Source organism: Neoarius graeffei, chromosome 6 (genome assembly GCF_027579695.1).
Source record: "Neoarius graeffei isolate fNeoGra1 chromosome 6, fNeoGra1.pri, whole genome shotgun sequence".
In the NCBI taxonomy this organism is placed as follows: domain Eukaryota; kingdom Metazoa; phylum Chordata; class Actinopteri; order Siluriformes; family Ariidae; genus Neoarius; species Neoarius graeffei.
In genome coordinates this window covers 8,399,110-8,424,221 of record NC_083574.1, presented here as the reverse complement: position 1 = coordinate 8,424,221, position 25,112 = coordinate 8,399,110, and the positions used below count along the sequence as shown (strand labels likewise).

General features: G+C 41.6%; 1 protein-coding gene across 1 annotated transcript in view; it reads right to left on the bottom strand.

The window, feature by feature from the left end:
* The window catches only part of ptprq (protein tyrosine phosphatase receptor type Q), a 197,318-nt gene extending 183,863 nt beyond the window's left edge, over nt 1–13,455 (bottom strand). The window contains exons 1-4 of the mRNA XM_060923263.1: nt 13,411–13,455; nt 8,957–9,070; nt 2,214–2,355; nt 1,873–2,130 (exon numbers count right to left, since the gene is read on the bottom strand). Coding sequence (XP_060779246.1) covers nt 1,873–2,130; nt 2,214–2,355; nt 8,957–9,070; nt 13,411–13,455 — 559 coding nt within the window. The remainder of the gene's footprint in view (nt 1–1,872; nt 2,131–2,213; nt 2,356–8,956; nt 9,071–13,410) is intronic.
* Between the last annotated feature and the right edge of the window lie 11,657 nt (nt 13,456–25,112).

Sequence of the window (25,112 nt, the reverse complement as noted above, 5' to 3'; positions counted from 1 at the left end):
AAGCTGAAAGTCTGAACTTCAACTGCATCTGAATTTTGTTCACAATTCATTGTGGTAATGTACAGAACCAAAATTAGAAAAATGTTGCCTCTGTCCAAATATTTATGGACCTAACTGTATAATAACATTATGAGCCTATCAGTGGTGAAAACAAGCGGTTTAGATTGACGAGGATGTTTGATTACAGTGGTGTTAGGTTTTGATCTGTCTGTAACAAAGGAGGTTGAATTGACAAAGTACGATCGAGGAATGGAGACCTCTGCCTCTCAAAACAGGCCCTTCTGTGGCTGGGAAGTTATTTAATTTGAGAGGATTCCTGAGCAGATAATGTGCATGAAATTGCTCACTTTGCGCAGTCAAGCAGACAGAAGAAGTCCGTGTGTGTGTGTGTGCGTGCGTGCGTGCATGAGCAGGTTTACCACCTTCTCCTTCTTTTTCTTCTTCTTTTGGATTTTACAACAGCTGGCATCCAGTGTTGTGTTACTGCCATCTACAGGTTTACCTTTAACTGTGCACTGACAGTTCCATCATTCTGTCGCTAAACGAACAGCTGATCACACCGAGGTGCTCGCTGAGTGCCGATATTTATTAGTTTGGTCCTGCGTTTCCTTTCCTTCGTATATAACATAACGTCTTTTCTTCTCGCTTTCTTTCCATTACTGTAGTCGGTCTTTCACATTTCATTCGCACACTCACGTCCTCCATTTTTCTCTCCTGTTTCAAATTTGTTTCCCACAATGCCTTGTGCGAACAGGGAAAGTCCACCACGTGATGCATGGTGAAGCAGGAAAAAATAGCAGAGAATTTAGGGCCACGTGACACTAAATTCATTAATTGTTCTATTTTTTAAAAAACTAATAAAGTTGGAAGTCTGCGAATCGAATTCAGTAGCTTTCGGTCCACAAAACAAAAATAATTAGGTGTCGGGGAAAATTCTTCTTATGACCTAGACTTGAAAACTCTGAAAGGCAGTCTAGCTTTACGGTAAGTATTCTTTGCATTTGAAATGGGTTCGATTCTGAACCACTTCTGACTCTCCATAAAACCTTAGTGTTTCCCAAGGGGATGAACTGAGGAATGTATTAGGGGCTAGATTTAACCTGGCATGTGTGTGTGTGTGTGTGTGTGTGTGTGTGTTTAAGTGATACAAAGCAGAGGTAGACAACTGCTTTGCCTTGCTATTCTTTAGGGGTGCCAAAAGGACAACGTCTCATCTCATTATCTCTAGCCGCTTTATCCTGTTCTACAGGGTCGCAGGCAAGCTGGAGCCTATCCCAGCTGACTACGGGCGAAAGGCGGGGTACACCCTGGACAAGTCGCCAGGTCATCACAGGGCTGACACATAGACACAGACAACCATTCACACTCACATTCACACCTACGGTCAATTTAGAGTCACCAGTTAACCTAACCTGCATGTCTTTGGACTGTGGGGGAAACCGGAGCACCCGGAGGAAACCCACGCAGACACGGGGAGAACATGCAAACTCCGCACAGAAAGGCCCTCGCCGGCCACGGGGCTCGAACCCAGACCTTCTTGCTGTGAGGCAACAGCGCTAACCACTACACCACCGTGCCGCTTAAAAGGACAACGTAGTGTACGCAATTCTTTAGGGGTGCCAAAATAGCATGTTTTTAAGAATAAATGCTCAAATGTCAATCATTTTTGTTTGAAGAACCTGGTTTTCCCAGTTGTTCGAGTGGAAACGTTGAACTGTGTTATATACTACACAAATTTTTCTGAAAGGGTGCCAATAATTTTGAAGCTGGCTTTTTTTTTTAACAATGGTTTTTAGTCATGATCTATACTGATAAAAGAGGATTGTCCATATACATGTAAGATGCATCATGGTATTGTGTGTGTGTGTATACCTGTCTCTATACCCAGCTGCAGCTTCTGCGTGAGTGTGATATTGACCTGTGGAATGTGTGTTTTCTGTTCTACAGTCACTGTGTAACGCGTTCCAGGTTGTAGTCCTGACACCAAGAGCGACGGCTGAGACGATGAAAGCGTCCAACACTGAGCGTCTACACACACGTGCTGCGCTTGTTCACGGGTCCAGTCGGTCCAGTTCAGCACGGCGCTGGTGGAAGAGACCTCGACTTCCAGAACGGAGCTCTGCAGAGGAACTACACAGAACCGTTCTGAGTTGTAAAAAGATGAGTGACACACTGGAGGAACTCTTAATCAGAATGTACAGAGCTGATCTCACCCAGCTGGAAGAATCTGGATTCCAACATCTGCTCCTGTTCATACGACTGTAAAGTCAGATTCAGTTCAGGAGGCGACTGTGGCACATGTACACCCATGATACACTCACACACACTCTGACACACCACGCTGCTGCTCAGCACCTGACACAGACACAATACAAGACATAATGCCCAGTGGAAATAATGTCACAATTATTACATAGTCACCAAATCACATAGATGTGCTATGAAAGGAATAAAACACTTGCGTGTGTGTGATGTAAGAAAAAATAAACAACATTTATTCCTCTTGTATCACAGAAAATGTGTTACAGTGGTGTTTTAAAGTTTGTGAACCCTTTAGAATTTTCTATATTTCTGCATAAATAGGACCTAAAACATCATCAGATTTTCACAGAAGTCCTAAAAGTAGATAAAGAGAACCCAGTTAAACAAATGAGACAAAAATATTATACTTGGTCATTTATTTATTGAGGAAAATGATCCAATATTACATAACTGTGAGTGGCAAAAGTATGTGAACCTCTAGGATTAGCAGTTAATTTGAAGGTGAAATTAGAGTCAGGTGTTTTCAATCAATGGGATGACAATCAGGTGTGAGTGGGCACCCTGTTTTATTTAAAGAGCAGGGATCTATCAAAGTCTGATCTTCACAACACGTTTGTGGAAGTGCATCATGGCAGGAACAAAGGAGAGTTATAACCATTGTTACCCTCCCCAGGAGTGGTTGACCAACAAAGATCACTTCAAGAGCAAAGCCTGTAATAGTCGGCGAGGTCACAAAGGGCCCCAGGGTAACTTCTAAGCAACTGAAGGCCTCGCTCACATTGGCTAATGTTCATGAGTCCACCATCAGCAGAACACTGAACAACAATGGTGTTCAGGGTTGCAAGGACAAAGCCACTGCTCTCCAAAAAGAACACTACTGCCTATACTCGAGTTGAGGGGGGATGCCATCCCCCTGGAATAAAAAATGGTCAAAATCATCCCCCCTCTAAAACGGGCATCCCCCCTCCCTTCCCTTGAGCAATTTTATCAATAAATGTGGACATTACTTCTATTTAACATTGGAATTAGAAATGCCATTCCACGTAGCTTTGCTGAAACTGAGCATACAATAAGCTACCGCGAGAGAGGGCACACGCAAGCGAAGCGTTTGAGGAGGTGACATTCAGTTGGGGTTCCTTTATTTTTTATTTCATTTGGCGTCAGTGACAGCAGCGGATTGCAGCATCATGGCCAAGTGGAGTGGACAGCAAGACCGAAGCAAGTTCGGATTTAAGATCGCAAGAAAAAACATTTCAGGAGGTAAGTCAAGAGTTACGAATATCAGTCACACTTTCTGTGAGCCCACTATCATGCTGTAAAGTTACCGATATGTAGCCTAATTTGTGGGCAGCGGATAACAACACAGCTATCATAATGAATGTTAGTTTGGAGTCTAGCCAGCTATCGATAGCTTACTCAGGTTCATGTTAGCTTTGATTTCTTGTATAAGGCCATTAATTTAATCAGCCTGGACGTTCGTTTGTTATTCTTCAGGCAACAAAAAGTGTTATACAAGACAGGAAGGCTAAAATAAATGACACTAGCAGTTTTGAAGGCTTCATTGCCTCATTAGAGAGCCGGTCACAACATGCAAGGCAGAGCAGGATTGGTGTAGGACTCGACAAAGTGTCTGCTAAAATGCAGCTTTCTTTTTCTTCGTCATAGGCTCTTCTTCTGTCTCCTCAATGGGCCTTTTCCCCTTTCCAAAGATGCCTGCTTTTAACTCATTTTGCTAGCTTGTATCCAGTATGTATCAAAGTGCTGCTATGTATCGAAGCAAAGTATCAAAGTATCCAAGGCAGCTCCTTGGTAACCGTCAACGTTAAGGTGTCACGTGACCTAGATAACAGCGGGAATCAATGTTACAACGTTATAAGAATAAACACAATAATAACAAAAAGGAAAAAACAAAAAAATGCATAATGCCTCAAACATATTTTAGGAAGTTTAGTCTGATTTACAATTTACTGTTGCTTGTTTTAACTTATTGGTTCCCTACCTACCTCTGTATTTAACTCAATGTTCCCAATGTTCAGCTTTGAATAAAAATTCTATTGACTTGATATGAAAAGATTCAGTTGTTCATTTACATTGCCTGCTGAGGTTTTAATAAAGTATTTACCAAATGATTTAAAAGGAGCCTACCATGACTATGAAGTTACACTTCAAATTTGTCATCTGCATTTCACCCTAATATGGAGAATGTGGTAGGTATGTCAGCCAGGAGACTGACTAAATATGACACATGACATCCACACTGTGCATGTTTTACAGTAAAATACCAGTGTATTATGTTTTTTACAACAATAAAAAGGGTACACAGTGTGTACTACACACTTTATCAGCACAAAATACTGTATGTCTGGTAAATGAACAAGGTCCACAGACCTACGTTGTGTGCAAACCCTCCTAAAAGCAAACCAGTTTCCCACCGACGGACCGACCGATGGGTCGACACGCGACTAAAAATGTCACCATCCCCCCTGGTTTGATTTTACAACTCGACCACTGACTACTGCTCGTCTGCAGTTCGCTAAAGATCACGTGGACAAGCCAGAAGGCTATTGGAAAAAGGTTTTGTGAATGGATGAGACCAAAATAGAACTTTTTGGTTTAAATGAGAAGCGTTATGTTTGGAGAAAGGAAAACACTGCATTCCAGCATAAGAACCTTATCCCATCTGTGAAACATGGTGGTGGTAGTATCATGGTTTGGGCCTGTTTTGCTGCATCTGGGCCAGGATGGCTTGCCATCATTGATGGAACAATGAATTCTGAATTATACCAGCGAATTCTAAAAGAAAATGTCAGGACATCTGTCCATGAACTGAATCTCAAGAGAAGGTGGGTCATGCAGCAAGACAACGACCCTAAGCACACAAGTCGTTCTACCAAAGAATGGTTAAAGAAGAATAAAGTGAATGTTTTGGAATGGCCAAATCAAAGTCCTGACCTTAATCCAATGGAAATGTTGTGGAAGGACCTGAAGCGAGCAGTTCATGTGAGAAAACCCACCAATATCCCAGAGTTGAAGCTGTTCTGTACGGAGGAATGGGCTAAAATTCCTCCAAGCCGGTGTGCAGGACTGATCAACAGTTACCGGAAACGTTTAGTTGCAGTTATTGCTGCACAAGGGGGTCACACCAGATACTGCAAGCAAAGGTTCACATACTTTTGCCACTCACAGATATGTAATATTGGATCATTTTCCTCAATAAATAAATGACAGAGTATAATATTTTTGTCTCATTTGTTTAACTGGGTTCTCTTTATCTACTTTTAGGACTTGTGTGAAAATCTGATGATGTTTTAGGTCATATTTATGCAGAAATATAGAAAATTCTAAAGGGTTCACAAACTTTCAAGTAACCACTGTAAGTAAAGAGAAAAGACAGTCCATCATTACTTTAAGACATGAAGAAGTGTCTTTTAATTCATAAAAAGAAAGAAAAACATTTAATTAGAAGGTGTCTAAACATGTGACTGGTCCTGTATATAATTACACACAGTGGCATAAAATTAACAGTAGGAGAGAGCGGGGAGACTTTGGATGGGGTAGACTTGGGACAGGTTGACATGCGCTCATAAAGCCTGTGAATATTCTCATTCATCCAGGTCATAGTTACCTCAAGGAAATTGAGTCGAACGCAACTGGACTTGGTTTTAAGTCTTTGAAGATGTTTCAGCTCTCATCCAAGAGGCTTCTTCAGTTCACTTCATTGGTTTGTCTGACTATACTGGGCTAGTGTGACCAGAAAAGCAGCCTGGTGTATGCTGTCCAATGCAGCGAAGAATGCTCGGACCTGTACATTGGTGAAACCAAGCAACCACTAAACAAACATATGGCCCAACACAGGAGGGCCAATTCTTCAGGCCAAGACCCTGCTGTCTGTTTACACCTAAAGGAGAAGGCACACTCCTTTTGAGAACAGCAATGTACACATTTTGGACAGGGAAGACCGATGGTTTGAAAGAGGAGTAAAGGAAGCCATCCCTCAACAGAGGAGGAGGTCTGCAACACCACCTATCTCCCACTTACAATGCTGTCCTTTCATCCCTACCCAGGATATTTCACACCTTAGCCTCCAAGAACAACAGTTGTTCACAAATGGCCTCATGTGACTCCAGCAACTCCAACGACCGTCAAACAGAATGGAGCACGAACAAAATTGACTCCAAAGACTTTATCACACCCTGGAGCACTAAAGAAACAATGACTCCACAGAGATTAAATACTTGGGTACTCCCACCAGCTGGTCAGACAAGCTGATGAAGTGAACTGAAGAAGCCTCTTGGAGGAGAGGTGGAACATCTTCAAAGACTTAAAACCAAGTCCAGTTGCATTTCCTTGATAAAAAAGGCAACTGGACTTGTTTGAAATTCTTGAAGATGTTTCACTTCTCATCCGAAAGGCTTCTTCAGTTCTGTCTGACTAGTGCGGAGTTCCAGGTATTTATCCTCTGGTGGACCAAAAGCACCCGAAGGAGAGTCATGGAGGGCACCTGGGTTGTTGAGTCATCCTGTAGGTGTAGGTCACTGGGGGCTGGGTGTAAATGGTGTTAGAGGCCTAGAGGGTCGTTAGGGTGACTTGTGGGTCGTTGGCTCTCTCTGCCATCACGTGAGTCATTGAATTCAGCCGAGTCTTGGTGTGGATGTTTATTCAGTTTTCTGAGAAGTGTACCAAGGACTGCATTGTAGGTGGCTGATAAGTGGTGTCTCAGACCTGTTCAGCGATGGTCGTTCCAGGTTGACGAAGATGGCTTCTTTTACTCCTCTTTCAAACCACTGGTCTTCTCCGGCTAAAATGCGTACGTTGCAGTCCTGAAACAAGTGTGCTTTGTTATTGAGATGAAGATAGACTGCAGAGTCCTGGCCTGAGGAACTGGCTCTCCTGTGTTGAGCCATGCACCTGTAAAGTGGTTTCTTCGTTTTCCCAATGTACAGGTCTGTGCATTCCTCACTGCATTGAATTGCATACACTACATTGTCCTGTTTGTGTCTGGGTATTCTGTCCTTAGGGTGGACCAATTTCTGCACTCATAAAGCTATACTTCTTTTAAACCACGACTTACACATGACGATGTTGGACATCGCTATGGACAAACGTTACAGTTGTTAAAGCTGTTATCATTGTTAGTTACTAAAGTTAAAACCTTAACGTAATCCTCATTTGAATCAAATATATTTCTTATAAGAAGTCCCTAATCTAAACTACATAGCTTACATTGTACCAATTCTTTAGTGTGACAAATGTTTAATTACTTTAACCCTTTGATGCAAAACATATGCACACCCCTTCTAATGCACAACATGGGTCAAAAATGACCCACATTCATTTTCCAGGTCATTTCATGCTGACTGAGTTTTTCTTTGCTCTATCTTTTGAAATCAATTTATTTTATGATTGAATATTCCAAGTATTCTTTAAATATCTTGTTTTTAATTATCACAAATCATTAATTTAATTTTTTATTTCCTACTTTATGAACAAAAATACTTTTTATATTACTACACATGGGTCATCCAAGTGTGATTTAAAATTAAATGTCTTAATACTATAATAATAATAATTTGTTTCAAGTAATTACTTTAGCAGTGAATGGGGCCAGTTATTTATTTATTAACTATGTAGTTAGCTAAGCCAACTACAATAAAATTAGCTAACTAAAGTAGAATATGTCAACAGCTCAGTAGCTAATAGTAATTACTTGTAACTTTCTGACAAGTAATCTACTCACTCTCAAGGGAACCTAAACATCATCAATTTTTTTCTAAGGTAATGTTAGAACAATTGAAAAACATTACTTGCATGTATTAGATGGGCAAAGGGCGCTGTGCTGAGCTGTGAAATGTCTGACACAAGCACAATTCACAGTTCCCACCAAACGCTGGAGTAAATGCATGCGGGTCGGTTCTGACCCATGTGTGTAAACTTGATGTAGAATTACAAAAGCTGTGCTTGTTCATAACTTAAGAAAGGAAAAATAAAAATGATGATTTGTGCTAAACAAAAACAAGATATTTACTGCATATTTGGAAAAGTAAATGACAAAATGAATTTATTTCAAAAGTATATCATAGAAACACTCAGCCATACATGAAATAACCTGGAAAATGAATGCAGGTCGTTTTTGACCCATGTTGTGCATTAGAAGGGTAGTGATACAAAAAGGGTTTTTATTCAAAAAGTAAGAAAGGAAAAAATAAAATAAGGATGTATGATGATCAAAAACAAGTTAATTGAGGAATACCTTGAATACTGAATGATGGAATTAATTTATTGCAAAGATATAGAAGATAAAAACTCAGCCGGGTCACTTTTGACCCATGTTTTGCATCAAAGGGTTAATCTCAAAATATCACTCGTATGCTCTTTTTTTTTTAATAAAGGGTGCCAATAATTACGGTAGCATATCACACCTGTGATGATAAGCAGGGGTGTGGCCTCAGAGCTCTCCACCCCTTCTGCTGTAACTGACACCAGACTGATTCTGTAAACAAGAAAATCTTCCAGATCACCAATCACAGCACTGAGATTCCCTCTGTTCAACCACAAGCCCCACCCCCTAAAAGCTAAAAATTTGTCCCAACTCCCTGCTCTCCTTTATTATATATACCGGTAATTATACACAGTGGTATAAAATTAATTGTACTGTATAAATTATCAGTATTGTGTGTGTGTGCTGTTTTTGTACCTTGTTTCCCAATAAGAGTGTGTAAGTATCAGGCTGAAGGCTGAGTGGAAAGCTGCAAAACTCCAGCTGTACATGGACAGACGCTGGACCACTCAGACAAGGGAAACTCACAATCTGGGCAAAGGAAAAGACATCCTGGATTTCATCTCATTTCATCTCATCATCTCTAGCCGCTTTATCCTTCTACAGGGTCGCAGGCAAGCTGGAGCCTATCCCAGCTGACTACGGGCGAAAGGCGGGGTACACCCTGGACAAGTCGCCAGGTCATCACAGGGCTGACACATAGACAACCATTCACACTCACATTCACACCTACGGTCAATTTAGAGTCACCAGTTAACCTAACCTGCATGTCTTTGGACTGTGGGGGAAACCGGAGCACCCGGAGGAAACCCACGCGGACACGGGGAGAACATGCAAACTCCGCACAGAAAGGCCCTCGCCAGCCACGGGGCTCAAACCCGGACCTTCTTGATGTGAGGCGACAGCGTTAACCACTACACCACCATGCCGCCCCCATCCTGGATTTATTTTTAATATTTTCTTTTTTTCCATCAGTCAATTCAGATTGAAAAGCTTCTGTCTTTCTTTCCCCCAATTTTTCTCCCAGTTTCTCAGATGAAACTTCAAAACATTCATGAATTGTATTTTAGGGACATGGACCAAAGGAGGCGGGGCTAATTTCTGGGTCAGAAAAAAAGTTTAAAAGCAAATAAATTAAGAAACTTGCCAAATCTTTAACACTGGCAAGAAGAAGAAGAAACCTTTATTGGTCACATGCACACTTCAAGCACAGTGAAACTCCTCTGCATTTAACCCATCTGAAGCAGTGAACACACACACACACCCAGAGCAGTGGACAGCCACACTAGAGCGCCCGGGGAGCAGTCAGGGGTCCGGTACCTTGCTCAAGGGCACTTCAGCCCAAGGCCACCCCATGTCTTTGGATTGTGGGGGAAACCGGAGCAAACCCACGCAGACACAGGGAGAACATGCAAACTCCACACAGAGAGGTCCTCGCCGGCTGCTGGGTTCAAACCTGGAACCTTCTTGCTGTGAGGCGACAGCGCTAACCACTACACCACCATACCGCCAATATTTGGGGCAATATTGCCCCACAAAATCTTTTTAATATATGGCAAGTTAATATTATAGGATTATTATAAGTCTAGAAACATTACAAGTTTTGCCTTAAACATGGAATGATTCAGGTGTCAAAATGTAAATTAATCAATTAATAATAATAATAATAATATTATTATTATTATTATTATTAGCCATGGCCTAATGGTTAGAGAAGCAGCTTTGGTACCAAAAGGTCCCTGGTTTGATTCCCTGGACCAGCAGGAATGGCTGAAGTGCCCTTGAGCAAGGCACCTAACCCCTAACTGCTCCCCAGGATGCTCCGGGTATGTTGTATGTCGCTCTGGATAAGAGTGTCTGCTAAATACCATTAATGCAATAATAATAATAATAATAACAACTGCAGGTTTTATCCTGAAATAATACCTAAGTTTTCAAATCCTTTATGTTTAAGCTATCCATTATATCCTTAAATATTTAACAATTATTCCACGCAATCGAGTCGTACATGAGCTGATAGCTGACGAGGCGCATAGCACCAAGTTGGCTATAATCCATGTACGGTGAGATTGAGTGGAATAACTGTTTTATTCTATCCACATTCACTAGATTTTGAGAAACGGAGCATTTTTATTTGTATTTTTTGCAAACTCGATAAATGAAAACTTTATACAAAATGTCTGACAAAAAATAATTTCCATTTAGAATGTAAATAAACCGGCGAAATGACAGGAACAATTTGTGAAAAATGCGATAATAATAATAATTCTTGAAAAATAAAATAGACGTTCATACCATCAAATACTTTTATTCCATATTTTGTTGCGCTTTTTTTTAAAATATTTTTTTGGGGGGGTTCCCCCACCAAAAACCTTTAGGGTTTTTTGGTGGTTGGCAAACTGCTTAAAGGTGCATTACTGTCACCGACTGGGCTGGAGTATGGAACAGGAGATATTGGGGGAAAAACTATATTCTTTTATATATTCTATTTCTGTTTCTTTTAAATACTTGATTACAATTATTGGGGTTTTGTTTTCAAGTAGAGTTTTTATTTCATCCTCGGTTGGTTCAGCAACACGCTCCGCCATTTTGTTTTTCTCTATTCACGGTATATGAGCTGATATCCTAGTAGTACAGTAGCCAATCAGAGCGCACGATTGCTCATATTCAGTGAATGTGGATGGAATAATTTTAGATATGCACATTGTGTAACAAATTTTAATACATTAATCACAATTTAGACCACTTCGTTATAGAGTTTATCTAAAAAGTGGTCTCTTCTGTAATATACTGCTGGAAAACTAATGTTTGGAAATCGAAAGTGTTTTGTTGTTTGAACTTGATAATGTACAGTGCCTTGCAAAAGTATTCATACCCCTTGAACTTTTTCACATTTTTCCACCTTACAACCACGAACTTAAAAGTTTTTTATTGAGATTTTATGTGATAGACCAACACAGAGTAGCACATAATTGTGAAGTGAAACGAAAATGATAAATGGTCTTCAAAATTTAAACAAATAAAAGCCTGAAAAATGTGGTGTGCATTAGTATTCAGCCCCCTGTACTCTGATACCTCTAAATACAATCCAGTGCAATCAACTGCCTTCAGAAGTCATCTAATTAGTTAATAGAGTCCTACTGTGTGTAATTTACTCTCAGCATAAATACACTTGTTCTGTCAAGGCCTCAGGGGTTTGTTAGAGAACACTGAAGAACAAACAGCATCATGAAGACCAAAGAACTCACCAGACAGGTCAGGGATAAAGTTCTGGAGAAGTTTAAAGCAGGGTTAGGTTATAAAAAAATATCCCAAGCTCTGAACATCTCAAGAAGCACTGTTCAATCCATCATTCAAAAATGGAAAAAGCATGGCACAACTGCAAACCTACCAAGACATGGCCGTCCACCTAAACTGACAGAGCGAGCAAGGAGAGCACTGGTCAGAGAAGCAGCCAAGAGGCCCATGATCACTCTGGAGGAGCTGCAGAAATCCACAGCTCAGGTGGGAGAATCTGTGCACAGGACAACTATAAGTCGTACACTCCACAAATCTGGCCTTTTTGGAAGAGTGGCAAGAAGAAAGCCATTGTTGAAAGACAGGCATAAGAAGCCATGTAGGGGACACAGCAAACATGTGGAAGAATGTGCTTTGGTCAGATGAGACCAAAGTTGAACTTTTTGGCCTAAATGCAAAGCGCTATGTGTGGCAGAAAACTAACACTGCTCATCACCCTGTACACACCATCCCCACTGTGAAACATGGTGGTGGCAGCATCATGCTATGGGGATGCTTTTCTTCAGCAGGGACAGGGAAGCTGGTCAGAGTTGATGGGAAGATGGATGGAGCTAAATACAGGGCAATCCTGGAAGAAAACTTGTTGGAGGCTGCAAAAGACTTGAGACTGGGAAGGAGATTCACCTTCCAGCAAGACAATGACCCTAAACATACAGCCAGAGCTACAATGGAACGGTTTAGATCAAAGAATATTCATGTGTTCGAATGGCCCAGTCAAAGTCCAGACCTAAATCCCATTGAGCATCTGTGGCAAGACTTGAAAATTGCTGTTCACAGACGCTCTCCATCCAATCTGGCTGAGCTTGAGCTATTTTGCAAAGAAGAATGGGCAAAAATTTCAGTGTCTAGATGTGCAAAGCTGGTAGAGACGTACCAAAAAAAAAGACTTGCAGCTGTAATTGCAGCAAAAGGTGGCTCTACAAAGTATTGATGCAGGGGGGCTGAATACTAATGCACACCACATTTTTCAGATTTTTATTTGTTTAAAATTTTGAAGACCATTTATCATTTTCATTTCACTTCACAATTATGTGCTACTCTGTGTTGGTCTATCACATAAAATCTCAATAAAAAACTTTTAAGTTCGTGGTTGTAAGGTGGAAAAATGTGAAAAAGTTCAAGGGGTATGAATATTTTTGGAAGGCACTGTAGAAATCATAAAATAAAAATCTACAACAAATAAAAATTTGTACTTAAAAAAAGATATCTAAGACTTTTGCACTGTAGTCGTCTTTCAATAACCTACTGATAGTGCCAGTTATGACAAAACACTGGAAGTGTTTAAAGTAACACAAAATGAATAAACTTTATCTGAACACACACAGATATGTGTTAAGTTTTGCACACTGTATACTGTTTTTAAAGTGCGATTTATTTTCCATGCTCACATCGTTCATGCATTGAATTGCATTTGTTTTATTTTATTTGCATGTGTAAAAAAAAATTTTAATAAAAAGACAAACAGAAGCATGCATTATTTCCCTTTTCAAGAGCTAAGTGCATGTTTTTCCGAAAAAAATTGCATTCAGTGTTTTAATGAGATAAAAATGAAATGAGAGAAGATTTTTTTTTACCTGTATCACAAACCCAAGCAGTCTCAGAGGAACCATTTTACCCATTAGTTATTTCCAGTGTCTGAGAAATCCGAGAAAAAAGAAACCTGAGAAGAAAAAACCCCAAAACAAACATAATCTGCAGAGCGTTAGCCAAGCTGCCACATTGGTATCCAAACAAGAAAACTTTTATTATTAATAATTATTTAATTAATAAGATCTCACGCTGCTCAGTGTGTACTCTCCAGATCCGCGCACACATCTGAATATTTTACACTCCCTTCCTCATGATGAAAAGAAAATATTTTCACTTCCACTCCTGTTTCCCCTGCAGGAAAAAAAAGAATGGGTTCAAATGACTTTGTGCATCTTCACCTGCAAATACTGCACAGTCCTGCATGAATAAATAAAAGGGGCATCTACACATACAGTGGTGCTTGAAAGTTTGTGAACCTTTTAGAATTGTCTATATTTCTGCATAAATATGACCTAAAACATCATCAGATTTTCACACAAGTCCTAAAAGTAGATAAAGAGAACCCAGTTAAACAAATGAGACAAAAATATTATACTTGGTCATTCATTTATTGAGGAAAATGATCCAATATTACATATCTGTGAGTGGCAAAAGTATGTGAACCTTTGCTTTCAGTATCTGGTGTGACCCCCTTGTGCAGCAAGAACTGCAACTAAACGTTTGCGGTAACTGTTGATCAGTCCTGCACACCGGCTTGGAGGAGTTTTAGCCCATTCCTCCGTACAGAACAGCTTCAACTCTGGGATGTTGGTGGGTTTTCTCACATGAACTGCTCGCTTCAGGTCCTTCCACAACATTTCGATTGGATTAAGGTTAGGACTTTGACTTGGCCATTCCAAAACATTAACTTTATTCTTCTTTAACCATTCTTTGGTAGAACGACTTGTGTGCTTAGGGTCGTTGTCTTGCTGCATGACGCACCTTCTCTTGAGATTCGGTTCATGGACAGATGTCCTGACATTTTCCTTTAGAATTCGCTGGTATCATTCAGAATTCATTGTTCCATCAATGATGGCAAGCCGTCCTAGCCCGGATGCAGCAAAACAGGCCCAAACCGTGATACTACCACCACCATGTTTCACAGATGGGATAAGGTTCTTATGCTGGAATGCGGCGTTTTCCTTTCTCCAAACATAACACTTCTCATTTAAACCAAAAAATTCTATTTTGGTCTCATCCATCCACAAAACATTTTTCCAATAGCCTTCTGGCTTGTCCATGTGATCTTTAGCAAACTGCAGATGAGCAGCAATGTTCTTTTTGGAGAGCAGTGGCTTTCTCCTTGCAGCCCTGCCATACACACCATTGTTGTTCAGTGTTCTCCTGATGGTGGACTCATGAACATTAACATTAGCCAATGTGAGAGAGGCCTTCAGTTGCTTAGAAGTTACCCTGGGGTCCTTTCCCCGATAGCAGAGGGTCGTTGAAACGACGTAGAGTTTTGGTCAGAATAGTCGGTTTCCGTCGTACGTCAGAAAATCAACGTTGAAACGGCGCCGTGAAACGTCGATTTCTCCGCCGTCTGAGAGGGTCGATTTATCACCGTTGAATCAACGTGGGTAAAGGTTGATCTGTCGACCGTCAGAGAAGGTTGAATATACGACGTTGAACCATCGTCACTTTTGCCGGCCAGTTTTCAACATTGGTAGGATGAGCAACTAATGGCCCGTAGCCAGGGGGGATCGGAGGGTTCGTTCGATCCCCCCCGCGACACCGCGCCCCGGACACACACGCCCCTCAAGATTACTCAAGATTTATTCATTTGTTCATGTCCGATGAATATACATTTATTCACATTTAAATTTACAATATCAAATCCAGACTAATCAAAAAAGAAAAGTAGACTAAGTGAGGACGAGTTAGAAAAACGGGTTCATTTCTCCTATGTTTATGTTTACACGTTTTGTTCAGACTGCTTTACACCCCAATCCAGTGGGTGGCGGTAATGCCCCCATTAGACCCCTTTCACTGACGTCACCCGAAACCGGAAGTAAACAAACCCTGCGCCACATTGGAAGACCAACAAACTCGTGATTTGGGGGAAATAACGGCAGCGCGCGGTATGTGAACCCACGAGGCACTTGGTTCATCATAAACCTACAATGGTAAACTTTTGTGCTGTGTTAGGGTTCTAACAAAGCTGATGGGAAAGGTGAAAAGAAGTCTTTCTACAGAATACCAGCTGTGATTGAGACACAAGCAAACCAAGGAGCTTTCTGCCAGGAGACAGAGAGAGGATTTAGCTGCTTTATGCAGAGCGGATCTGAATACTTCAAGTCTATTTTGTTATTGGTAAGTCACTAGGCTAGAGTGTTGTAGAACATTTTTTAAATGTTTACTGAATAAAAACATCCTTAATTTTATCAAATTCTCTACTCTATATTTCATTTCTTTCTTTTGTTTTAATTTTCCTCCCTCCATCCCTCTTTGGATTTTAAATATAGTTTTTCCCCATGTCCAAATAATGAGGTAGGGTGGCATTTAGAAACCCATAGCCTACTGCTGACTTTCTTTATCAATGCTGCATCAAATTAATTTATGTTTTTCTGTTTCCATGTACAGGTCTGCGCCGCAGGAGGAATAGGCCACAATTATAAATAAATCATAAAATGTTTCTAAGAACTTGTTCAAGTGTGTTCTGTTCCTTATAAATGTTAAGTTATGCCTCATTAGATAGCTTGACAAACATTAGGAGAGGTGCATTGTTGCATGCATTTTTATATCCTGTTGTACATTAAACAGGACGTAGCCTACGCACATTGATATAAATTAAGTTTCACTTTCATGGTTGAAGTATGCATGTGTGTTCATCCTAGGCAAGAGCCCCGATGCTTTATTGTTAGCTAGTTTAATTTAGCCTGTTTTGCTTAATTTGTAGCCTTCCTGTTGTACATAAAACAGGAAGTAAAGTTGGATGAATCATCGCCGAAAATTCAACTATAAATCGACCGAAATACGTAGTTGAATAAAGGGTGAAAGGGGGTCTATTCTCTGTCGACCACCAGCCACTTTTCAACGTCGTTTCAACGGAAACTCGTATGAGCAAAGCGGTGTTGAATCAACGTCGGTGATCGACGGTGATTCGACGGCGTATGGTCGAAGAACATGCCGATGATTCCACGTCGAATCAACGACCCTCTGCTATCTGGGTTGTGACCTTGCCGACTATTACACGCCTTGCTCTTGAAGTGATCTTTGTTGGTCGACCACTCCTGGGGAGGGTAACAATGGTCTTGAATTTCCTCCATTTGTACACAATCTGTCTGACTGTGGATTGGTGGAGTCCAAACTCTTTAGAGATGATTTTGTAACCTTTTCCAGCCTGATGAGCATCAACAACACTTTTTCTGAGGTCCTCAGAAATCTCCTTTGTTCGTGCCATGATGCACTTCCACACACGTGTTGTGAAGATCAGACTTTGATAGATCCCTGTTCTTTAAATAAAACAGGGTGCCCACTCACACCTGATTGTCATCCCATTGATTGAAAACACCTGACTCTAATTTCACTTTCAAATTAACTGCTAATCCTAGGGGTTCACATACTTTTGCCACTCATAGATATGTAATATTGGATCATTTTCCTCAATAAATAAATGACCAAGTATAATATTTTTGTTTCATTTGTTTAACTGGGTTCTCTTCATCTACGCTTAGGACTTGTGTGAAAATCTAATGTTGTTTTAGGTCATATTTATGCAGAAATATAGAAAATTCTAAAGGGTTCACAAACTTTCAAGCACCACTGTACACTACCGTTCAAAAGTTTGGGGTCACTTTGAAATGTCCTTATTTTTGAAAGAAAAGCACTGTTCTTTTCAATGAAGATCACTTTAAACTAATCAGAAATCCACTCTATACATTGCTAATGCGGTAAACGACTATTCTAGCTGCAAATGTGTGGTTTTTGGTGCAATATCTCCATAGGTGTATAGAGGCCCATTTCCAGCAACTCTCACTCCAGTGTTCTAATGGTACAATGTGTTTGCTCATTGCCTCAGAAGGCTAATGGATGATTAGAAAACCCTTGTACAATCATGTTAGCACAGCTGAAAACAGTTGAGCTCTTTAGAGAAGCTATAAAACTGACCTTCCTTTGAGCAGATTGAGTTTCTGGAGCATCACATTTGTGGGGTCGATTAAATGCTCAAAATGGCCAGAAAAATGTCTTGACTATATTTTCTATTCATTTTACAACTTTATGGTGGTAAATAAAAGTGTGACTTTTCATGGAAAACACAAAATTGTCTGGGTGACCCCAAACTTTTGAACGGTAGTGTATGTAACCTATAGTATCTGGACAGCATGCTGTCAGTTAGTCATTGTCATGGCTACTAGCCCCACCTACTCTTCAGGAGACTTGCGCCACACTCTGAAGTAAGGAATGTTTAGCGTAAAGTTCTCCTGAGCTTCATTTCTTCTTATTTAATTCTCCAGAATCTTTATTCAATTTTAGACAATATGAATTCAGCGGGGCGGCACGGTGGTGTAGTGGTTAGCGCTGTTGCCTCACAGCAAGAAGGTCCGGGTTCGAGCCCCGTGGCCGGCGAGAGCCTTTCTGTGTGGAGTTTGCATATTCTCCCCGTGTCCGCGTGGGTTTCCTCCGGGTGCTCCGGTTTCCCCCACAGTCCAAAGACATGCAGGTTAGGTTAACTGGTGACTCTAAATTAAGCGTAGGTGTGAATGTGAGTGTGAATGGTTGTCTGTGTCTATGTGTCAGCCCTGTGATGACCTGGCGACTTGTCCAGGGTGTACCCCGCCTTTCGCCCGTAGTCAGCTGGGATAGGCTCCAGCTTGCCTGTGACCCTGTAGAACAGGATAAAGCGGCTAGAGATAATGAGATGAATTCAGCCTGATTTTGTTGTGGCGAACACATTTCCAGAGTCCGGCCTGAATATGAATGTCACGAACAGGCCTTGTAGTGCGGCATAATCGAAGAACAAAGATGTGGTGTAGCATCTTGGACGCCCAACGACTCCACAGTGAAAATTCTCGCATGTCAGAATTGTTGTATTTTCTCACCTAGTTTGATAACTCCTACGACATGTTCTTTGATAGCCATGATTGACAGTTTCTTGACCCTCCTCCCTGATTATACGCAAGGACGTGAACAAAGACTGGTCACGGTCAAACCTGTAGTGCTGCCAGTCTCCCGACCAGGACACGACAAGAATTTATGGAACTATGATCTGACATGGTGACCATCATGGAAGACAAAAATATCATGCAGTCTGAAGACCAGCCTGAGGAAGTTCTCTGCCAATTTAAGAGTAATACCACTCCTGGATACCTGGTGTTTTTGTTTGTTCATTTTTTTTAAATCTAACCAGAACCACACTAACCACATCCAGCAGTTCATCTGGCAGAGAACTTCATCTGGTCCCTCAACACCAGCTCCATAGCCAAGAAAGCCCATCAGCATTTCTACTTCCTACAGAGGCTGAGGAAAACCCATTTCCCATCACCAATCCTCACTATCCTTGACTTGCAAGTGACGTCAAAGCAAAATAGAAACCTGGATGTCGGCCATGTTGGTGGAGATACAAATGTGGCATCAAGTGACATTCCATCCAAAACATAGTCACGCGTGTGCAACTCTCTCTTTGTTTTTCCACTGCTTTAAGCGTTCTTTTAGCTCTGCCATATCTTTGTGCTGTATACGGTTGTGGTCACAACAGTACTCGTGATCGTGGCATGTTCTGATTTTTTAGAATTCCATCTGTGATTCGGAAAGAGGGCGAGGAAACTCTGAGGCTTAGTATGGAGAAGAGACGAGCACAGCTGAATAACATCGGCAAGGCTGATCTAATAGAGGCTAAAACCAAAACAGCTCATCTCATCTCATTATCTCTAGCCGCTTTATCCTGTTCTACAGGGTCGCAGGCAAGCTGGAGCCTATCCCAGCTGACTACGGGCGAAAGGCGGGGTACACCCTGGACAAGTCGCCAGGTCATCACAGGGCTGACACATAGACACAGACAACCATTCACACTCACATTCACACCTACGCTCAATTTAGAGCCACCAGTTAACCTAACCTGCATGTCTTTGGACTGTGGGGGAAACCGGAGCACCCGGAGGAAACCCACACGGACATGGGGAGAACATGCAAACTCCACACAGAAAGGCCCTCGCCGGCCACGGGGCTCGAACCCGGACCTTCTTGCTGTGAGGCAACAGTGCTAACCACTACACCACCGTGCCACCCCTCAGAAAAATCTAACTTTTTTAAATAATATGGATCAAAACTGTATATATCTATCTTCTCTTTGTATCGAACTTTCGCTTGATCGTTCAAATCGTGGTAACACTGAGAAAATTCAGCAGTGTTTACAGACATGCTTTCAGTGGCTGCCATCCTAGTCACTTTGTATATCCACCATCATGGTAGACGCTCATGACGTAGCACATTTTGATCATGTGGTTCCAAGTCATCTATTTTCTACAGACAGACTATTGAGAGCATTCTGAGCAGCTGCATGATGGTCTGGTTTGGGAATTGAACCGTCTCAGATCGCAAGACCCTCCAGCGGATAGTGAGGACAGCTGAGAAGATCATTAAAGTCTCTCTTCCCTCCATCAAGGACATTTTAAAGCAAACGTTGCATCAGGAAAGCTACCAGCATTGTGGATGACCCCACACACACCTCACACAATCTCTTCTCCCTCCTGCCATCTGGAAAAAGGTACCGAGCCTTCACAGCCAGACTCTGTAACAGTTTCTTCCTACATGCCATCGGACTTGTCAAGTCTGAGAGGCTCGACTGATACACACGGACTGTTGACCACACCATTCATAAAACGAACAGCTGATCACACCGAGGTGCTCGCTGAGCGCCGATATTTATTAGTTTGGTCCTGCGTTTCCTTTCCTTCATATATAACGTAATGTCTTTTCTTCTCACTTTCTTTCCGTTACTGTAGTCGGTCTTTCATGTTTCATTCACACACTCATGTCCTCCTTTTTTCTCTCCTGTTTCAAATTCGTCTCATCTCATCTCATTATCTCTAGCCGCTTTATCCTTCTACAGGGTCGCAGGCAAGCTGGAGCCTATCCCAGCTGACTACGGGCGAAAGGCGGGGTACACCCTGGACAAGTCGCCAGGTCATCACAGGGCTGACACATAGACACAGACAACCATTCACACTCACATTCACACCTACGGTCAATTTAGAGTCACCAGTTAACCTAACCTGCATGTCTTTGGACTGTGGGGGAAACCGGAGCACCCGGAGGAAACCCACGCGGACACGGGGAGAACATGCAAACTCCACACAGAAAGGCCCTCGCCGGCCCCGGGGCTCGAACCCAGGACCTTCTTGCTGTGAGGCGACAGCGCTAACCACTACACCACCGTGCCGCCCGTTTCAAATTCGTATCCCACAATTTCTTGTGCAAACGGGTCAAAGCCCACCACATCATGCATGACGTGATATCTTAAACTGGGTCATGGTGAAGCAGGAAAAAATAGTGGAGAATTTAGAGCCACATGGCCTTAAATTCATTAATTGTTCTATTTTTACCTCCGCCAAGGAGGTTATGTTTTCGCTAGCGTTGGTTTGTTTGTTTGTTGGTTTGTCTGTTAGCAACATTACGGAAAAAGTTATAACCGGATTGCTCTGAATTTTTTTCCAGAGGTGTGACTGGGCACAAGTAACAATCCATTAAATTTTGGCGGTGATCCGGATCACCATCTGGATCCCGGAATTTTTTAAAGGATTCTTGGCGGAGGTCTGCGCTCTCCGAGTGCTTTTCTATTTTTTTTAAATAAAATTGGAAGTCTGCGATTCGAATTCAGTAGCTTTCAATCCACTAAACAAAAATAATTGGGTGTCGGGGAAAATTCTTTTTATGACCTACACTTGAAAAATCTGAAAGGCAGTCTAGCTTTTAATGGAGCACCATAAGCCTGGAGAAGTATTAGTTTTGTTTGTTTTTTTAAACTGTGTATTGCACCAAGTGTACATGATTGATATGACAATAAAAAAGCCTTGACCTTGACATCCAGAGTCTATCCCAGGAACATACGGTACAGTGTGAAGCAGCAGTCTACCCTGGATGGGATGACAGTCAATGCAGGACAGCATTCACACACACCTTCACACCGAGGGGCAGTTTAACGTTGCCTAAAAGCATGACTTTGCAAGGTCAGAGGAAACTGGAGAACTCGGAGGATTGTCAATGTTCTAACATCTAAATTATTTCCACATTTAATCAGGCTTGTAGTACTCGAGTGCAGGACTCGTGCCCTGATTTTAAGAACTCATGACTCGACTTGGACTTGAGCACTGATGACTCGGACTTGGACTCGTGCATTAACTGCATTCGGACTCGTAAATTGGAGACGAGGACTCGGATTTTTTCTTAATTTTTTTGGAACATGCCATAATAATTTGGCATAAGATATTTATATCTACATAAATTTTTGTACTAATTTTGCGCAAGTGTGTCACACATGTGTGCCTTGGCACGTGCATCAGATAGACTCTCAGGCGCGCTCCGGACAGCGCGTGCACCAAGTGGACTCTCACGCACACCGTAAACGACTCGCACCTGCACAGGATTAAGGCGCAATCAATGTGCCGATATAAAAAGTATGAAAACACACTTACTTTGCGAAGTATTGAGTTGCATTGTGAACACATTACTGAGTCTGATTTCCTGTTTCTCGTCTTTGATTCTGCCGAGTCTACGATAGCCTGTTTGTGCCTCGCTCGACCTATTGCCTGTTTCACGGTTTTACAATTTTGCCTGACGTTCTGGATTGTTTACCGTCTTCACTTGTATTAATAAACACACCTTCTGGACTTACATCTGTCTCCCGACCATCTCTGACAGAATACTTTACACTCCCTGACAAAGAGAAGCACATTCACGTGTTCATACGTCATGTTCAGGAACAAACTAAATGTTAATGGCGCTGAAACAGCCCCTGTCAAGTGGTGCGGTTGGAGTCTTGTTCTCGGACTTGACTTGAAACTTTTTTTTAATGACTTGGACTTGAACACTGGGGACTTGAGACTGGACTCGGACTCGAGGTTTAGTGACTCGACTACAACACTGCATTGAAATCATAGTAACGTTTCAATAGCTATATTGTTTGCAGAAGCAACTTTATTTTCACTGATGTCTGTCCCGTCCGTCTTTTTGGTGGTTGATTGGGACTTGTATTGGCTTGTAAGCTACATTAAAGACAATTAAATTCAAAGTAATGATCTGGTTAATTTGCAGCACTGAAGAAAGTAAATCAGACTTGGGACTGATTCAGACTGACAAATTTGATCCATCCATCCATCCAATGTCTATACCACTTATCCATCAGGGTCACGAAGGAAACTGGAGCCAATCCCAGCTGACTTTGGGTGAGACACTGGGTTCACCCTGGGCAGATCATCAATCTATCACAGGGCTCCCATAAACCTCTAATATCTATAACCAGAGTCAGATAAACGAGAGGATTAAAGCGTTTTAAACATCATGTTCTTGAGTTCAGAAGAAAGATATCAGGATATCAGGAATATCAGTTCCATGATTTCCAGTTATTTTATTAACGTTCATCCAACACGATCACACCACACAGAGCTGTTTCTCTTAAATGCATACAAATAAACTTGCATTTCTCAACACAGCCTTGTGAATCCCTTGCAGATGTGACCAAATTTATAGACCAAATACTGTATACCTTGGCATCTGTTGACCAAGACCACGCTCTTAAGTGGTCTTAACCTCCTAAGGCCCAAGCTGTTTTTTTACATGCATTTTTTATTTCTCTTTGCTATTTGGGCTTATTAGAACCTGATTAGAATAAAAACTAAGCATCATCTTTTGATGAGATGTACTTTTAGAGAAAAAGTATGTCCACATATGTGGATTCTTGTTCCGAATTTCTAAAAAGTGCTGTCCACGCATGTGACCGCTAAGCCCTAGGAGGTTAAATTCTGAATCAGCAGCTTTGCATGAGGAGGAGTTGAGGCCTGCCAGCAATTTTAATTAGTTTGCTATAATTAAAAAAAAACAACACAGCTCAGCAGGACAGAGTTCAGCCCCAGTGTGGGACGATCCATTGACACACCGCTGACGAGGACATGAAGAGCAGGACAATGTGGTGTAGCGTACGTGCACATCCACAGGCTTGTCTTTGTCGACTGCTGTATGTGAATTTTTTACTCGTCAGCTGGGTTGCACAAGACTTTTTTTACACTCTGTATGTTCTTTAAAGTTACACTGCAATATAACTAGCAGGCAAAAGTGGATTTGGTTCAGGAAGTAACATTCCTTTGCTTTCGTTTGTATTAACATGCTCTATTTGCAGTGGTGCTTGAAAGTTTGTGAACCCTTTAGAATTTTCTATATTTCTGCATAAATATGACCTAAAACATCATCAGATTTTCGCACAAGTCCTAAAAGTAGATAAAGAGAACCCAGTTAAACAAATGAGACAAAAATATTATACTTGGTCATTTATTTATTGAGGAAAATGATCCAATATTACATATCTGTGAGTGGCAAAAGTATGTGAACCTCTAGGATTAGCAGTTAATTTGAAGGTGAAATTAGAGTCAGGTGTTTTCAATCAATGGGATGACAATCAGGTGTGAGTGGGCACCCTGTTTTGTTTAAAGAACAGGGATCTATCAAAGTCTGATCTTCACAACACATGTTTGTGGAAGTGTATCATGGTATGAACAAAGGAGATTTCTGAGGACCTCAGAAAAGCGTTGTTGATGCTCATCAGGCTGGAAAAGGTTACAAAACCATCTCTAAAGAGTTTGGACCCCACCAATCCACAGACAGACAGATTGTGTACAAATGGAGGAAATTCAAGACCATTGTTACCCTCCCCAGGAGTGGTCGACCAACAAAGATCACTCCAAGAGCAAGGCGTGTAATAGTCGGCGAGGTCACAAAGGACCCCAGGGTAACTTCTAAGCAACTGAAGGCCTCGCTCACATTGGCTAATGTTAATGTTCATGAGTCCACCATCAGGAGAACACTGAACAACAATGGTGTGCATGGCAGGGTTGAAAGGAGAAAGCCACGGCTCTCCAAAAAGAACATTGCTTCTCATCTGTAGTTTGCTAAAGATCACGTGGACAAGCCAGAAGGCTATTGGAAAAATGTTTTGTGGACGGATGAAACATGTGGAAGGAAAACACTGCATTCCAGCATAAGAACCTTATCCCTTCTGTGAAACATGGTGGTGGTGAAACATGGTTTGGGCCTGTTTTGCTGCATCTGGGCCAGGACAGCTTGCCATCATTGATGGAACAATGAATTCTGAATTATACCAGCGAATTCTAAAGGAAAATGTCAGGACATCTGTCCATGAACTGAATCTGAAGAGAAGGTGGGTCATGCAGCAAGACAACGACCCTAAGCACACAAGTCGTTCTACCAAAGAATGGTTAAAGAAGAATAAAGTTAATGTTTTGGAATGGCCAAGTCAAAGTCCTGACCTTAATCCAATGGAAATGTTGTGGAAGGACCTGAAGTGAGCGGTTCATGTGAGGAAACCCACCAACATCCCAGAGTTGAAGCTGTTCTGTACGGAGGAACGGGCTAAAATTCCTCCAAGCCAATGTGCAGGACTGATCAACAGTTACCGGAAACGTTTAGTTGCAGTTATTGCTGCACAAGGGGTTCACATACTTTTGCCACTCACAGATACGTAATATTGGATCATTTT